The sequence below is a fragment of the Fundulus heteroclitus genome, unplaced genomic scaffold, assembly GCF_011125445.2.
Source record: "Fundulus heteroclitus isolate FHET01 unplaced genomic scaffold, MU-UCD_Fhet_4.1 scaffold_37, whole genome shotgun sequence".
In the NCBI taxonomy this organism is placed as follows: Eukaryota; Metazoa; Chordata; class Actinopteri; order Cyprinodontiformes; family Fundulidae; genus Fundulus; species Fundulus heteroclitus.
Window position 1 is genome coordinate 4,341,247 of NW_023396781.1, and position 13,971 is coordinate 4,355,217.

Sequence of the window (13,971 nt, forward strand, 5' to 3'; positions counted from 1 at the left end):
TAATTCCCTCCAGCTGTTGCCAGTTACTCACACCTGTTTGCCTACCCTTTCACTCTCCTAGTATTTAAACCAGGGCTCACTAACACGGTCCCGGTGGGCACCAAATAGACCCAGAGGACCACATGTGGTGCCCTGTTCTAAAAAAAAAGCCTAATCCACCAGTGAGCTGCATCTAAAACTTTATTTTATTCTGTTAGTCTTCCTGTTTATTCCCACTTTAATTTATATAGATTTAAAAACAACAACGTCTATAGCAAAGCATGACAAATATTTTTATTTTACATAAAGTTAAGGTGAAGCCTGACTCTTCTAGCTCAAAGGTCAGTACTGGTAGACCTTCGTATGACACAACACCAATGAAGTAGCTCTCAGTTTCAAAAAGGCTGGTGACCCCTGATTTAAACCATTTATGGTACAGTACATGTCACGTTACCGGGATCCTCCAGTTGTCAGCCTGCTGTCTCCAGGCCCGTTTGTTCCATGCTCCTGTACGTTTGACACCTTTACCATTTTACACCCTTCGTCCCAGTAGATGCACACATACATGGCGCACATACTTCTAAGATGCAACAGGGAGCTTTATAAAATGTTTTGGGTTTTGTTAAAGTTGAAATCCATGTAAAATGTCTTTTTAGAGACGGCAACATATCTGGCATGATAAGAAACAGCTATCCTTACTCTTGGCAGATGGATTTCGTTCCATCTGCCGAGAGTCAGGTTAAGAAACAGCAGCTTCAGCATCACTTTGATGGAACTGACGTTTTCTAGCTATCTGTGGTCAGAGACAAAAGCTGATTTTTAGAAACAAGTGAAAATAAGTGTCAACCTCTTTAGGTCCATGAAGGAAAGCTGCCGTCAGGAGCAACTCATGCTAACACAACATGGTGAAAGGATCAGGAAGAAGATTGGAGTTTTCATTCCATTGATTACTGATGGGTTTATTCACAGACATAGTGCACTGTGTTGCCATGGATTTATTAGGATACAAACCACCAATAATGCAATGAAATATGTTACCACCACATGCTGTAATACAAATGACAGCCAAATTGGATTTCTTAGTCAGAACCGATGGAAAATGACTGATTTACATTTTCTACTCTGACTTCAGAGTTTCTCTAGTAGATGTTTCTAACCTGGTGAGATGTAAAATCTCACTTCCATGGACAAAATGCACTCATTGCATTCACTCATTGTTTTAGCCATGCAGCCACCAAACACCAAACACAAACTCCATCTTAAACATCTGAGTATAAAGTCCTCCCTTCTCGGTCCTCCCAGGTTACACATGGCCTGGGTTTGTGTGCCTTCCTGGTCACATCCAGTTCTGGTTTACTGTAATACCACTTGTTGAGCAACTGGTCCACCTTCTCCTGCTTTGTTACCCCGTGAAGTCTCTCCTCTTCATCTTCCCAGCTCTCACTGCCGTTGGTGATGAAGGGCGGATGTGGAAGACGAAGTATGGAGTCTTCTGTCATGTCCTCAAAGAACAGCACCACACATTTCCGGGCAAAGTCACGGGCGTGCAGAACACAGGTTTCATCGAAAAGCTTCTGCTCCACATCGAGGTAGTTGCTCCAGTATCGTGTCTGCAAGAAGGTGGCGTGGTCATCGAAAAAGGGCTTGATGAGCCGTCCCATTGCTCCCAGGATGATCAGGAACAGGAGGATGGACCAGCCAATCGCCTAAAGATGTTGTGGAAAGCAAGCAACACAAAGCCAACAGAAGCCACTGGTTAAACACGAAGTCACAGTGAGGAGCTCACAAAGAGCCATTAGTTGGAGCCAGTCATTGTCATGGTGTTTGTGGATTGGTGTGTGTGCAAACAGGAGGCTGTTCCACTCCCTGAGGAATGACCCAAACACTGCTCAGTCTCGGGTCACTATTTTCTCCTGCTTTCTTAGTAAAAGGTGCTGTGGGCTCGTTTCCTCTGCCTCATTCTTAAGTTTGTTAATGAGGGGAATTGATATTAAATTTAATTTTAGTTGCCGGATCTGTCAAAAACTATTTTACACCCTTAAATGTTTCTTGTTTTTGTTTTGTCTTATTTAAATGTTTCATATCATCAAGCAAATGTTAACGTGAGACTTACATAACCTGAGTGAAAAGAAAAAGTTGATTTTTTTATTTAATACTAGGGAAAAGCCATTCAAAGCCTTAGAATGTCAATGACTTTGCTTCTCATCTGTTTTTGAGCCTGCTCAAATCAAGGCGTCATGAGTTGCTTTTTGAGATCTTTCACCCCACTTCATGTTGTCAGATAGGAGCAGTTAAGTCGTTTCCTTATTGTCCAGGTCTAGAGGTCCAAGTATGCTAGTAAAACAGAACTCACGTCTCCAAAAAATTTGATCAATCGCAGCTAAGTTATGATTTGACAAGGGGTGTGATTACTTTTTCACATAGGGTCAAGTTTCTTGGATAACATTTCTTCTCTTAATAAATAAAACCATCGATTGAAACGAAACATCCATCTGTTATCTATACCCCCTTGTTGTTCAAGGTTCTCGGGGGAGCTGGTGCTTATCGCCTGCAGTCATTGGGCGAAAGGCGGGGTACACCCTGGACAGGTCGTCATTCCATCACAGGGCAGCACAGAGACACCCAGGAGAGAGAACGACATACGTACACACTCACAAGAGAGACCAATCAACCATACAGTCATGTTTTTGGACTGGGGGAGGAAGCCGGGGCCCCCATAGAGAACCCACACATGCACAGGGAGACCATGCAGAAACAGACCAGGCAGGGATTCAAACCCAGGACATTGTAGCTTCAAGGCAACAATCTACTCACTGGGGAACCTAGAATTTTGTGTTTATTCAAGTTATCTTTGTCTGCTCTTCACGCTTGTTTCATGATCATAAACATTTAAATGAGACAAAAAAGAAAGAAAAAAACAAATAAAGAATAAATCTGTATGGAGACAAATAGATTTTCTCAAAATCATATGTTGGGCAGGAATTATGCATTAATAGTTTTAAAGTCAATTTCAAAGCATCGCCTGACCAGATGTGGAGAGTGAGCGAAAAGTGTTAAAAGAAGGTGTTTTTAACTGAGCCTACCTGAGAATAACAGCGAACATATCGGGAGACTGCTTTGCGGAAAGAGCTGTTCCGGAAAATAACATCCTCTTTGCAGGGCACCTTGGCCATGATTTTAATTATATCCAGACCTGTGTTGTTGGGCACACCTAAGAAAACATGTGACGTTATACAACAGGGATAGTGTCCAAGTAACTGTACAGCCTGAAGGGAGATATCTTTTGGGTTCCTGTTTACCTGAGAAAAGCCCAGGGTCTACAGTTGCACTGAAAGCACAGATGAAAATTTTGCCATCCAACAAAGTGACCAGAATCCAGACCATCGGAGCGAGCAGGGCCCTCTGGAGCATGGCAGAAAACAGGTATCTGCCGGAAGATGTTGGAACTATTATTGCTGGAAGTGAAACCCTTTTGTTGATTAAATATACATTCAGTGTAAAGAACATGGTCAGAACTGTGTTCTGTCTAAATGGTGGGGAAAATTAAATTGAATGAAATTAAGAAATGACAGCTTTTTCTCTATGTTTACAAAATTTGGTAACAATGGGATGTGAATTACAGGTGGATCTCAATAGGTTGTATCTGCATTGTTGATTCCAATGTCACTCTTTTTCCTCTTAACACCCCATAGTTTTTCTATGGGGTTTGGGTCAGTCCAGTTTGCTGGTGTTACCATGGTGATCAAAGCAGGTACTGGTACCTTTGGCAGTGTGGGCTGGTACCGAGCCCTAATAAAAAAAAATGACATCAGCATCTTCAGAAGTTTTAATCAGCAGAAGGAAGAATGACGTCCTCTAAAAGGTGCTGGTAGTTGGCTGCTCTGATTTTGGTCCTGTGGTCCAACACCAACAACTAACATGGTGCCCCAAATCATGCCTGACAGGAAACCTTGCTTTGGACCTCCAGCAGCGTGTGTTCTGGACCTCTCCACTCTACCTCCAGACTTTGGGATCTTGACTTTCAAATGAAATGCAACCTTTGCTTTCATCTTAAATTGCTGTGGAGGCCTGGGCACCAGGCTAAAAGCTAATCCACATTGACCAGCTCTGCCTCCTCCTGGCTAACATTCAATCACTCGGCAACAAATTGGACGAGATTTGGCTGAGGATCGCTTCATGTAAGACGGACAGCCGTGTAGTGCTCTTCACGGAGAAATGGCTTAACGAGAACGTGCCCGACACCGCAGAGCAGCTAACGTGCCGCTCTCTGTTCAAAGCCCACCAGACCGGAGTAGCAGAGAGAAGCGAAGGTGGACACTTGGTAATAATGTACGTCCACAACTCTAGGTGCACAGCTGAAAAACCTTCTGCTCCCCCAATCTGGAAATTAATGCAGTTATGTGCAGACCTATGAACTAGCTAGAGAGTTCAGCTCTGTGATTATTATTTCAGCATACATTCATACATTCCTGAAGCTAACGCTAAATTAGCCCTGGAGCAACTCTATTGTTATCAACAGTAATCCAGAAGCAGCTGTGATTGTAGCTGGAGACTTTAATTAATGTTGAATTAAAAACTGTGCTCCCCAAATTCCACAAATTCATAAAATGTCCAACCAGAGACAATATACACTCAACAAAAATATAAACGCAACAATTTTGGTTTTCCTCCCATTTTTTATGAGATGAACTCAAAGATCTAAAACTATTTCCACATACACAATATCATGATTTCCCTCAAATATTGTTCACAAACCAGTCTAAATCTGTGATAGTCCAACACTAAAAACATGTGCTGGCCAACTGCCAGGGGTGTTTTTCTGGCCCTCTTCAACCTCTCCCTACGGCTGTCCATGGTCCCTGCCTGCCTGAATTCCTCCATCATAGTGCCTGTTCCCCCCAAAAAAATCAACCATTCCCTGCCACAATGAGCATCATGTTGCTCTGACTCCTGTCATCATGAAGTGCTTTGAGAGGATCCTCCTGAAGTACAGGACGCCATCCCTGTTGGCCTGGACAGCCTGCAGTTCGCCTACAGGGAGATTCGTTCAGCAGAGGATGCTCTTGCTAGCACTGTACTCAGCTCTGACTCATATGCAGAATCCCTACAGGGTTGCGTCTTCAGCCCTGCTCTCTTCACCTTCTTCTCTCACGACTGCTCTGCTATCTACCCCAAAAACATGGTGGTGAAGTTTGCTGATGAAAACCATTGTGGTGGGTCTCATTTCCAACAGCGATGAGACCTACTAGAAAGATGAGGTCCGCAATCTGACACAGTGGTGCTCCAGGAACAATCTCATCCTGAACACCAGCAAGACCAACGAGGTCATAGTGGACTACAGAAGGTCCATGAAGACTAAACACGCTCCTCTCTGCATACAGGGGGAGGTGGTGGAACATGGGGAAAGCATAAAGATCCTGTGCATTCACATCTCCTCCAACCTCTCCTGGATCAACCAGACTAATTTCCTCATTTAGACCAAAGTTGGGCTAGCCCCAATAAATAGAAAGCAGTCAAGGTGTTTTGAAAATATTCAGAAAGGGTTTAGCAACAGGACTCTGGCAGCATCTGAAAAGGTCTAATTGGTGAGGACTCTTTCGCCAAAGCACAAATGTGTCAGCATGATAAGTAGGGAATCAGGTCTGTAGCAGCCTGTATGCTTCCTATCATAGTTTCATTGGCATATGAAGCTTACAATGTCACTTAATGGTGCTAAGGAGCCATATGAAATCCCATAATCCTTTGCATGATATGACCTATAAGCACACCTCATTAAACTGTCCAGAGAGAAAAGAGCGCAAGGCAAGGCAAGTTTATATGTATAGCATATTTCAGTAACAAGACAATTCAAATGAACAGACCAAAGAAAAGTGGAATAGTAGCAGCAGGTAACATTAACATAAAAAAATCTAAACAAAGAGGGTATTAACCTTGATTTAAAGGAACTCAGGTTTCAGCACTTGTAAGTAACGCTATTTACTCTTTCACAGATTACATGACTTGTTGATCTTCCATGTGGATAAGAGGCATTTGCCCATCTCTGCCTTTGTTGTCCAGTCCATAAAGCAGATGGAGCAGAATGCTGGAGGGAAAATCTATGAGACAAGCTAGGGTCATACATGGAGAAGGCAGGCAGCAGGAGGCAGACAGGTCCAAAGGACCTGTCAGGGGGGGAATTGAAGTCAAAACAGTTTTGAAGTCTCATTTATAAAACTTTGCATAGAATCCATACTAAACGTGTGTGTATGGCAAAAAAAAAGGCATACAGCAAAAATAATTCCGATTTATAAAACCATGCGCACGCACACCAGCGCGCAATTTTCCTTTACAGACCACAGCTGTACCTGAATGGCTCCTCCTCATTCTCAGCCCTCAACCATAAATGGTCATTGCAAAGCACCTCCTGTATGTTAATATGGACTTAAATGAGCCAGCTAATTGTTGTTGTTTTTCATGGTGCAATGGCAACCACTGAGAAAAAAGCTAACAAAACTGAAACATTTCACAGAGGGGAGTTTATTAAGTGTGAAAATCATTTCTCTATAATTTTTTTCTTTCCACTCAACTTTCTATTAAAATGCTTGAATACAGCACTTAACAGCTAATGGGGCTTCCCCTACTTGTGGAGGGTGTCGGCAACTGTTCACAGCTGTAAGATCAGCACTCACTCCATGATTGTTCAGATCAGAACACAATATCCCTGTATTAAAAAGCACTGCGATTATTCATGTTATGTTGGGTTCCACCAGCTGCAAAGCCAGATTAATCAAACTAAGTAAATGATAACAACATATCTCTCTGTCTGTAATGAATCTAAGCCGTCCATAGCTGTGTATAGCTGTGTTTTCTCATTACCTGGTTTTATTGAGGAAATATTTTACTCACTTAACAACAGCAGGATTTTTGGATCGATTCCCAACTGGTCTCGTCCACTCGTCCATCATGACGCCTGTATGTCGATTGACGAGGACCCCCAAAAAGAAGAGAATGATGGGTGGGACTATCATCACTCCTAGAGAGTACAGTTTGTTGTACTGAGGAAGGCACGGGCAGTTGAAGTCAAAGCTGGTGTAGAGCTTGACGCTGACCAGAGCCAGGATGATGCAGATTCCATTAGAGATGGACTCTGAGTTGGACTGGAAGTACTGCAGGACCAACTTCATACGCTCCATGACTCAGACAAGAAGAAAGGACGCGCTCAGAGCTTCTGGTTGAGAACAAAATTATTTCCAGTTGTATTTTACAAAGTAACAAAGTGACAAGGTTGGATTCCCTACCTGATAACGTGAGCTAAGCTTTGTGAATCAAGTTCCAAAATCCACAGATGGTCTGCTCCCACAGGAAATCTGAGTGTTTGCGCTGAGATAATAGACAGGGTGTGTTCAGCATGAATACACCTGAGCCGCTGACATGGACACGCCCTGTCCTGCTCTTAAAGCACTAATCTGTACTCTTAAATAGCCTGAAGCTGGAATTTACTGCATAAAGAAGTTTTTGTTTTTTATTAGAGTATGAATGGATCACGATTTGAAAAGAAAATGGACTGTAATGTGATAGAAGTTGGTGATATTTACACAGACATCTAAACAAGCCCTGTGATGAACTGGCAACCAAGGAGTGCCTTGCTCCTCACCCAAAGACTGCAGGAGATAGGCCCCAGCAACCTCTGGGCCCTGCACACATACGTGGGTATAGAATATGGATGGACAAATCGAAAGTTTTAAATTCTTATTTCTTTGCTGGTTTTTTTTGGCAATAAAGTCTCAGTTTTCGAAACTCTGTTCCGATTCCTTAAATCCTTCTTCCAAAAAGTTTAAGCGATTTAAAGTGTTTAACCTAATAAATCAACTGAAGATAATTGGGTTCTAGAAGTGTGACTGGTGGAATTTGATTTGAAAATATGTTGTTTCTTTCAGATAAATGTTTTTTGTTGTTGTTTAAAGTGGCTTTATTGAACAGCTTATCAAAGGCGTAATGCACAGTGCTATTACATTTGTCATGCATAAGGATTTTTTGTTTGTGTTTGTGGACCGATTGACTGTTTCCATCCCTTGGCTACATTGAATACCGTTATTGAGCAAGGACTCTTTGGCCAAAGCAGAAGAGCGTCAGCTGTTGCCAGCGGCACTGGATGTGGTGTCAATTGTTCTGCCGGATTACTTGCCTGATATTTGAGGCATACTACACAGCTTGATTTGTCATTTGCCACATCCTGGTTAATCCGCAGCCAACACATCACTTCATAGGGCTCTTTTCTTACATTTCTCTATTCCGAGATGTCCTGTGTGTATTTGTTGCAACATCTCCGTTCTCATCTCCTTTCTCCAACATCTCCTTTCTCAGGATGTACTATTTTGTTCCCTCTGTAGATGATTCCATCCATACATAACATTGAGAGTGTAGCGCTGCAGCCGGATCAGCATTCTTTGAACTCCCAGTGGACAGACATTTAGTGGCTTTTTGAACAATGACACCAGAGGCTTGTGATCAGTTTCCACAGTTATTGCTTGTCCTGAAATAATCTGGTGAAATCTTTCACAGGCATAAGTTATACTGAGAAGCTCTTTCTCAGTTTGTGCATATATTGTCTCTGCTTCAGTCGTTGAGCGTGAAGCGTATGCAACATGTTGCCAGTCATCATGTTTTTGCTAGCAGAACTGCACCAAGTGCACTCTGGGATGCATCTGATGAAATTTTGTTGAGTCTCGCTGGATCATAAAACCTTAAAACCGGCTGCTTAGTTAGCAGGGTTTTCAGTTCATTCTAAGAATTACCCCCATGCGGTTTCATTGTTAGATATATTTATTGGGCTCAGCCCCATCGCTGCACTTTTGTCATAAACCAATGCTTATCTAGTCAAGTACGAAATAAAACTCAGTGGCACCATATTATAACATTCTCTCACTAAACACGTTCATTCATCGTGACTGAAATACACATCTGTGCTCCCTGCATAACAACATCACACAGCATCTGGATGCTAGCAGAGACCAGAGTTAGAAAAAACTATAAAAAAGTAATAAACTGGATGGGGACAAAAGCGCTGTCATCCTTCGTGCAGGTATGTTTACACTTAGTGTGTGACATGACCACTACCAACCAGATAAACGTTAGATTGTTTGATAGCCTGATCTCTTACTTCTCTGCTCTGCCTCCCACGATGAATGAGCCAATGGGAGCTGCTGTCAAAACGCCATTACTGTGTGCACCACGCGCGCAGTTTAGGGAACGAACCCCTGCACACAAACGCGCACGTGCAGGGCCCAAGTTTGGACCGGACCGGGTTAAGGGGGTAAATAAGGCGTCCAGGGGCCCTTTTTGGTACGGTCTGCACATATCATAGTAGAGAATAATCTATAAACTCAAATAATAGGAAAACAAGACTCAAAAAAGATCTGGGGCTTTTGAGAAAACATTGCAGACTTAAGACCTAAATGTAGTATATTAGTATGGTTCATAGTATTATAATTTATCTTATTTTATTCTTTTCTGTTAATTTCCTGTACGCACTGCAGTCCAGATGGTGGCGGTAAAGCACCATTACAGTTGGTCTGCCCACTGCCAATAATTAACAGAAAAAGAGAAGGGGCACACTCTGGGCCGGATTTTAGCAGGGGCTTACCGGGGCTGCAGCCCGGGGCCCTGGCATTTCGGGGGCCCCGAAGGATGTTTTCTATGTTTGTGAATGGATAGTGCCCGCCGGCCGGCACTGCTGCGGTGCCGGCCGGCGGGCGGGGTCTGCGTACCGCCGGCCGGCACCGCAGCGGCGCTTGGCTGCGAGGGCCGATCGACGCCGCTTGCGGCTTTAACATCCTTCATATGCGGCCTATCAGCGTACCTCGAGTCGCTGTTGCACGTTCCATAACAACAATGTTTAAAAACCATGGTTAGGAGACATCTTAGACTTAGAAAAAGCAGTCGTTTTACTGAGTAAAACCAAGGGTAACGTACAGCAAAAGAGTGGAGGAAAACGCATATTTGCCCTACCTGTACCACGTGATATGACGTCACGTTCTAAAAATAACTCGCTCGCAGAATGCCATTTGTTCTGACAAACGTCCATCTTGAATGCTTGCTTGTTATTGGTACACTTTTGACGCATCTTACGCATTGGTGAGGAGGAGCGTCAAGGGAAACCTCCAGCAAAAAAATCCAGAAAAGTGGACAACTTTTCAAATTTCATATCAGACTAAGGCTTAAATGTCTGATAACCCTTTCACTCATTACTGAAAGGGCTTGGTGTTACTGGTTAGGGCAGTGGTGTCCAAACTTTTTGACATGAGGGTTAATATTATGTTAAAACAACTTTGGGGCTGTAAAATAATTTTGAAAACAAACTTGGTCTTTTTTAAAGTTTATCTGCTAAATGAAAGTAAAAATTTAAATGAGAGTAGATACAAAACAAAGATTGTGCATGTCTGCATTATAAGACAGGCTCAAAGTTTCAAACTTTTCAGGGTTGAGTATTGTTTTCTTATTTGGTTTGAGTAAATGTAAGTGTTACGGTGGGAGCACAGCAGGGGTGAGTGTCCAGTTTTCTTTCTGTTTATCTCAGCATGTTCTGTGTTATTTTCTTTGGCCCTATGTCTCGCCCCTCCCTACGGTTCTCTTCCCTGCGTTCTGGAACCATCCTCCGCCAAGCCACCGCCTTCTGCCACCTTCACACCTGAGACTCATCATCTTCATCACACGCAAGATAAAAACCCGGTCGATCTCACCACTCAACACTGGATCGTCTGCTGCATTCATCCTGGTGCCGCTGATTCTCCTAGAGCTCCCTGCTTCTCGACAAAATATTTCCCTGGTGTTTCTCCCTTGCGCTAATCCCTTTTCTGTGTTTCCTTTCAGGTTCACTCACCTTGCTGATCTTCAGCCAGCTGGGCTCGCGACCGATTCTCCCCTCCCGGACGCTGCCACTGCGGCTCACCATCCACTTCCCAGTTGGTTGCTCGCCGGCCGGTGCCCTCCTCCTCTGGGTCTCGAGTCAGTCGTTCCCGGGTCGCCTGGGTTAGTCCCCCTGGTCCGCGCTTTCCATCCACTGTTCCTGCGCCCTCTCCCCTGGAGAACCGTACTCCCTGCTGTACTTAAACCCTTTACTGCTCTAATTAAAAGAAACCGTTTTTTCTGAGTGGTTGCGTGTGGGTCCGTTCTGTCAAACCTTAACAGTAAGTCGTGTTTGTGGTTCGAGTTTCTACAAAGAAGTTGAATGCAAAAGTGTCATTAATAAATGGAAATCTGTATTTTGTTCATTTTTTTTTCACGATGTTCTCTGTAAAAACCTTGGTCTAGAAGATGAAAATTGTTCATTTGCACCCACCTCTGCTTTTATTGAGAACCGGGGGCTGTAAAAAATCCTTCAGAGAGCATATATATATATATATATAGACTCTAGCCCAGGGGCCCCCATCCTGACTCCAGCCCAGGGGCCCCCATTCTCCTAAATCCGCCCCTGACCGCAAAGTGTGTGGTATGAAGCCGAGCTGCTGAAGCTGAGGTCGGGTGAAAACAAGAGGCTCCTTTTCCTCCCAGACAGAGCCAGCAGCTGCAGGAGCCCCCGGGGACACAGCAGACAGGGGCCCCGACAGGGACCGCGCTCAGTGAGTAACTCTGCTGCACGCCGTCCCTCTGCAGGGGCGTAGCCAGAATATTGTACTGGGGTGGCCAACATGGGGCACAAAGCTAGCGAGGCGTGGCCAAGAATAGAAAACCCTTTACAAACTATACCCAGTACACAACCCAACCCCTTCTTGCTTCATAACACTTAACAGGAATGAGCAGCTTTACAAAATAGCTGATGGTAATGTACCTGTGTACATAAAATAATCTAGTCAAATCCTTGTTCACACAAATGTGCTTTATTTAAAGTTCAAAAACAGATATTAGTCACAAAAAACACATCACATTGTGGCATGAACCAATAAAAAAAATTATTTTCTTAAGTCTTGCAGTAACCAAGACATTTTTGCTGATACAGTGCTTCCGTATGAAATATTTAATAAACAGGTTATGGATTTACCTTTCTTACTTATGAACTATTAAATAAAAGTAAATTATTTATCTATCTCACACAGCCTCATATTTGAAAGTTTTTGAAAAGCAAGACGAAAATAATAGGAAGAAGAAGAGCATATTTTTATTGACATTGCAACATGAAGCCAAAATATGGCTTAGGCAGTTATGCTATGAGGCTAAATATTTGAGCTATTGAACAAGCAAGTAATTAATTTTTTATTTAAAACAGATTGATTCTCCTGTTTTGATGATTGCTAGAAAAAAGCTGGATGAACCGATCCATATCAAGTGACTTAGCTCTCCAGTCAAAATCAGAATTCAAACTGCTGAAAGTACTTTAAATATAAAATTATTACATACTTTTCAATAAATGATACGTTTTTTTTTTTTTAATTAAGATTAATTTTCATTTGAATGTCCTTTAGTGTAGGCATCCATGTTGTTCAAGAACAGTACTGCCACCTCCAAGTTTGTGACGTCAGGCTGTAGAGCAAGTCCCAATGCCCTATCTGTCCCCTTGTAAATAAATACCCGTTTTCATGCCAAAATATTGTGAAGTCCTCTGGAAATCCAAAATAATTGTTGTTGATCACAGCTGTGTACAACAGTTCCTATTGAATTAGCTTGTAAAGCGCAGTTCCTCACCGCACAGAGATGTCACAGGATGTGATGTCAGGCGGCCATTTTTATTATAGTATTGCTAAAGCTGAATGGAATCCCAGAACAAGCAAAGCTGATAGTTGTTAAAGATATCACAGAACTTGAACAATATAAATGACACCTCATGGGAATTAACAAGGATGACATGATGCACACAACCCACATCATATATGGATGACAAAAAATAAGACAACAAATTTGGATGAACCAAACTCCTCAACTACTAAGACAGTAAGAACAGAAACTGTTAATTAATGTTTTGAAAGCCTACATTTGCAAATGTTTGACTACCCAGAGTATAGACAACTGGATATGCAAAATGATATTGATCCAGAGAATAACTTTTACACTGGAGTACATACTCATTGTGAATATTATACTGAAGACCAGTTTGAGAGCAGTGTGATGACAAAAAATAAAGTATCTGTTATGCATTTTAATTGTAGAAGTTTAAATTCAAATTTCTCTAAGATTATTCTCTGGTTGAGACAAACAATTATTTTTTTTTTTGCAATAGCAATCTCTGAGACTTGGCTTCATGAAGAACAATCTTCTATGTTTCAAATTCAAAGATATATGTTCTTTAGAAGTAGAAATTGTCAAAAAGGTGGGGGTTTCACCTTATATATTGAGAAAAACCTTACAAGTAAATTGGTGAGCAACATGTTATTTTCTATTAATGCAACTGTGAAGTGTGTTACTGTGGAGATTGAGACGGAAAAGTCAAATAATTGTAATAATCAGCTGTATATACAGAAAACCAGGATTCTGTGTTGAAAAGTTCAGGGAAAACATAACTGAAATGTATGATGGCATAAACAACAAAAAATGTATTTTGTTTGTGGAGATTTTAACATTAATTTGTTGAATCCTGAAATGCAAAATGGTAATACAGAGTTCATTAATTTCATGTTTAGTTTAGGATTGTATCCATCAATCAACTGGAATAACAAGACATAGTGCAACATTGCTTTTAATTGCTGACATATCTGACCATTTACCTGTTTTTACAATAGTACAAAAGTCACCAAAAGCAAAACTGTAGTAGTTTCAAGACAAAAAACTCGTGGCAATAAACTTATTTAAAGTTGATTTAATTAAACAAAGTTGGGATGAGGTTTATGGAGAAGATGTACACATGGCATACAATATTTTTTTTAAATACTATCATTACCCTGTACAAAAAAAGTTGCCCCTAGTCCATAAGATAAAGAGAAATAAATATGCCAAAAGGCCATGGCTAACCAAGGGTACCGTATTCTAAAAGCTTGTACAAAGAAAAATAAGCTGTATAAAGACTTCTTGAAAAATAGAACTCAG

The 13,971-nt window shown here is 41.9% G+C and overlaps 1 protein-coding gene across 1 annotated transcript; it reads right to left on the reverse strand.

Annotated features, from left to right (window-relative positions):
* Nucleotides 1-925: 925 nt before the first annotated feature.
* On the reverse strand, nt 926-7,343 carry calhm3 (calcium homeostasis modulator 3). Its single transcript, XM_012854701.3, has 5 exons — nt 7,257-7,343; nt 6,865-7,153; nt 3,279-3,406; nt 3,063-3,190; nt 926-1,685 (listed from the first exon to the last, which is right to left on the reverse strand). Exons 2-5 carry the CDS (start codon nt 7,149-7,151, stop codon nt 1,239-1,241), a joined length of 990 nt encoding a protein of 329 aa, XP_012710155.1. The 5' UTR covers nt 7,152-7,153; nt 7,257-7,343; the 3' UTR covers nt 926-1,238.
* Between the last annotated feature and the right edge of the window lie 6,628 nt (nt 7,344-13,971).

Bases quoted from the DNA above. Each gene is read 5' to 3' on its own strand.
- calhm3 (XM_012854701.3), bottom strand. From the start codon at position 7,151: ATGGAGCGTATGAAGTTGGTCCTGCAGTACTTCCAGTCCAACTCAGAG. The intron at 3,407-6,864 runs GTGAGTAAAATA...ATCTTCCGGCAG, and splicing joins AAAAATCCTGCTGTTGTTAA to ATACCTGTTTTCTGCCATGC. The intron at 1,686-3,062 runs GTAGGCTCAGTT...CAACATCTTTAG, and splicing joins ATGTTCGCTGTTATTCTCAG to GCGATTGGCTGGTCCATCCT.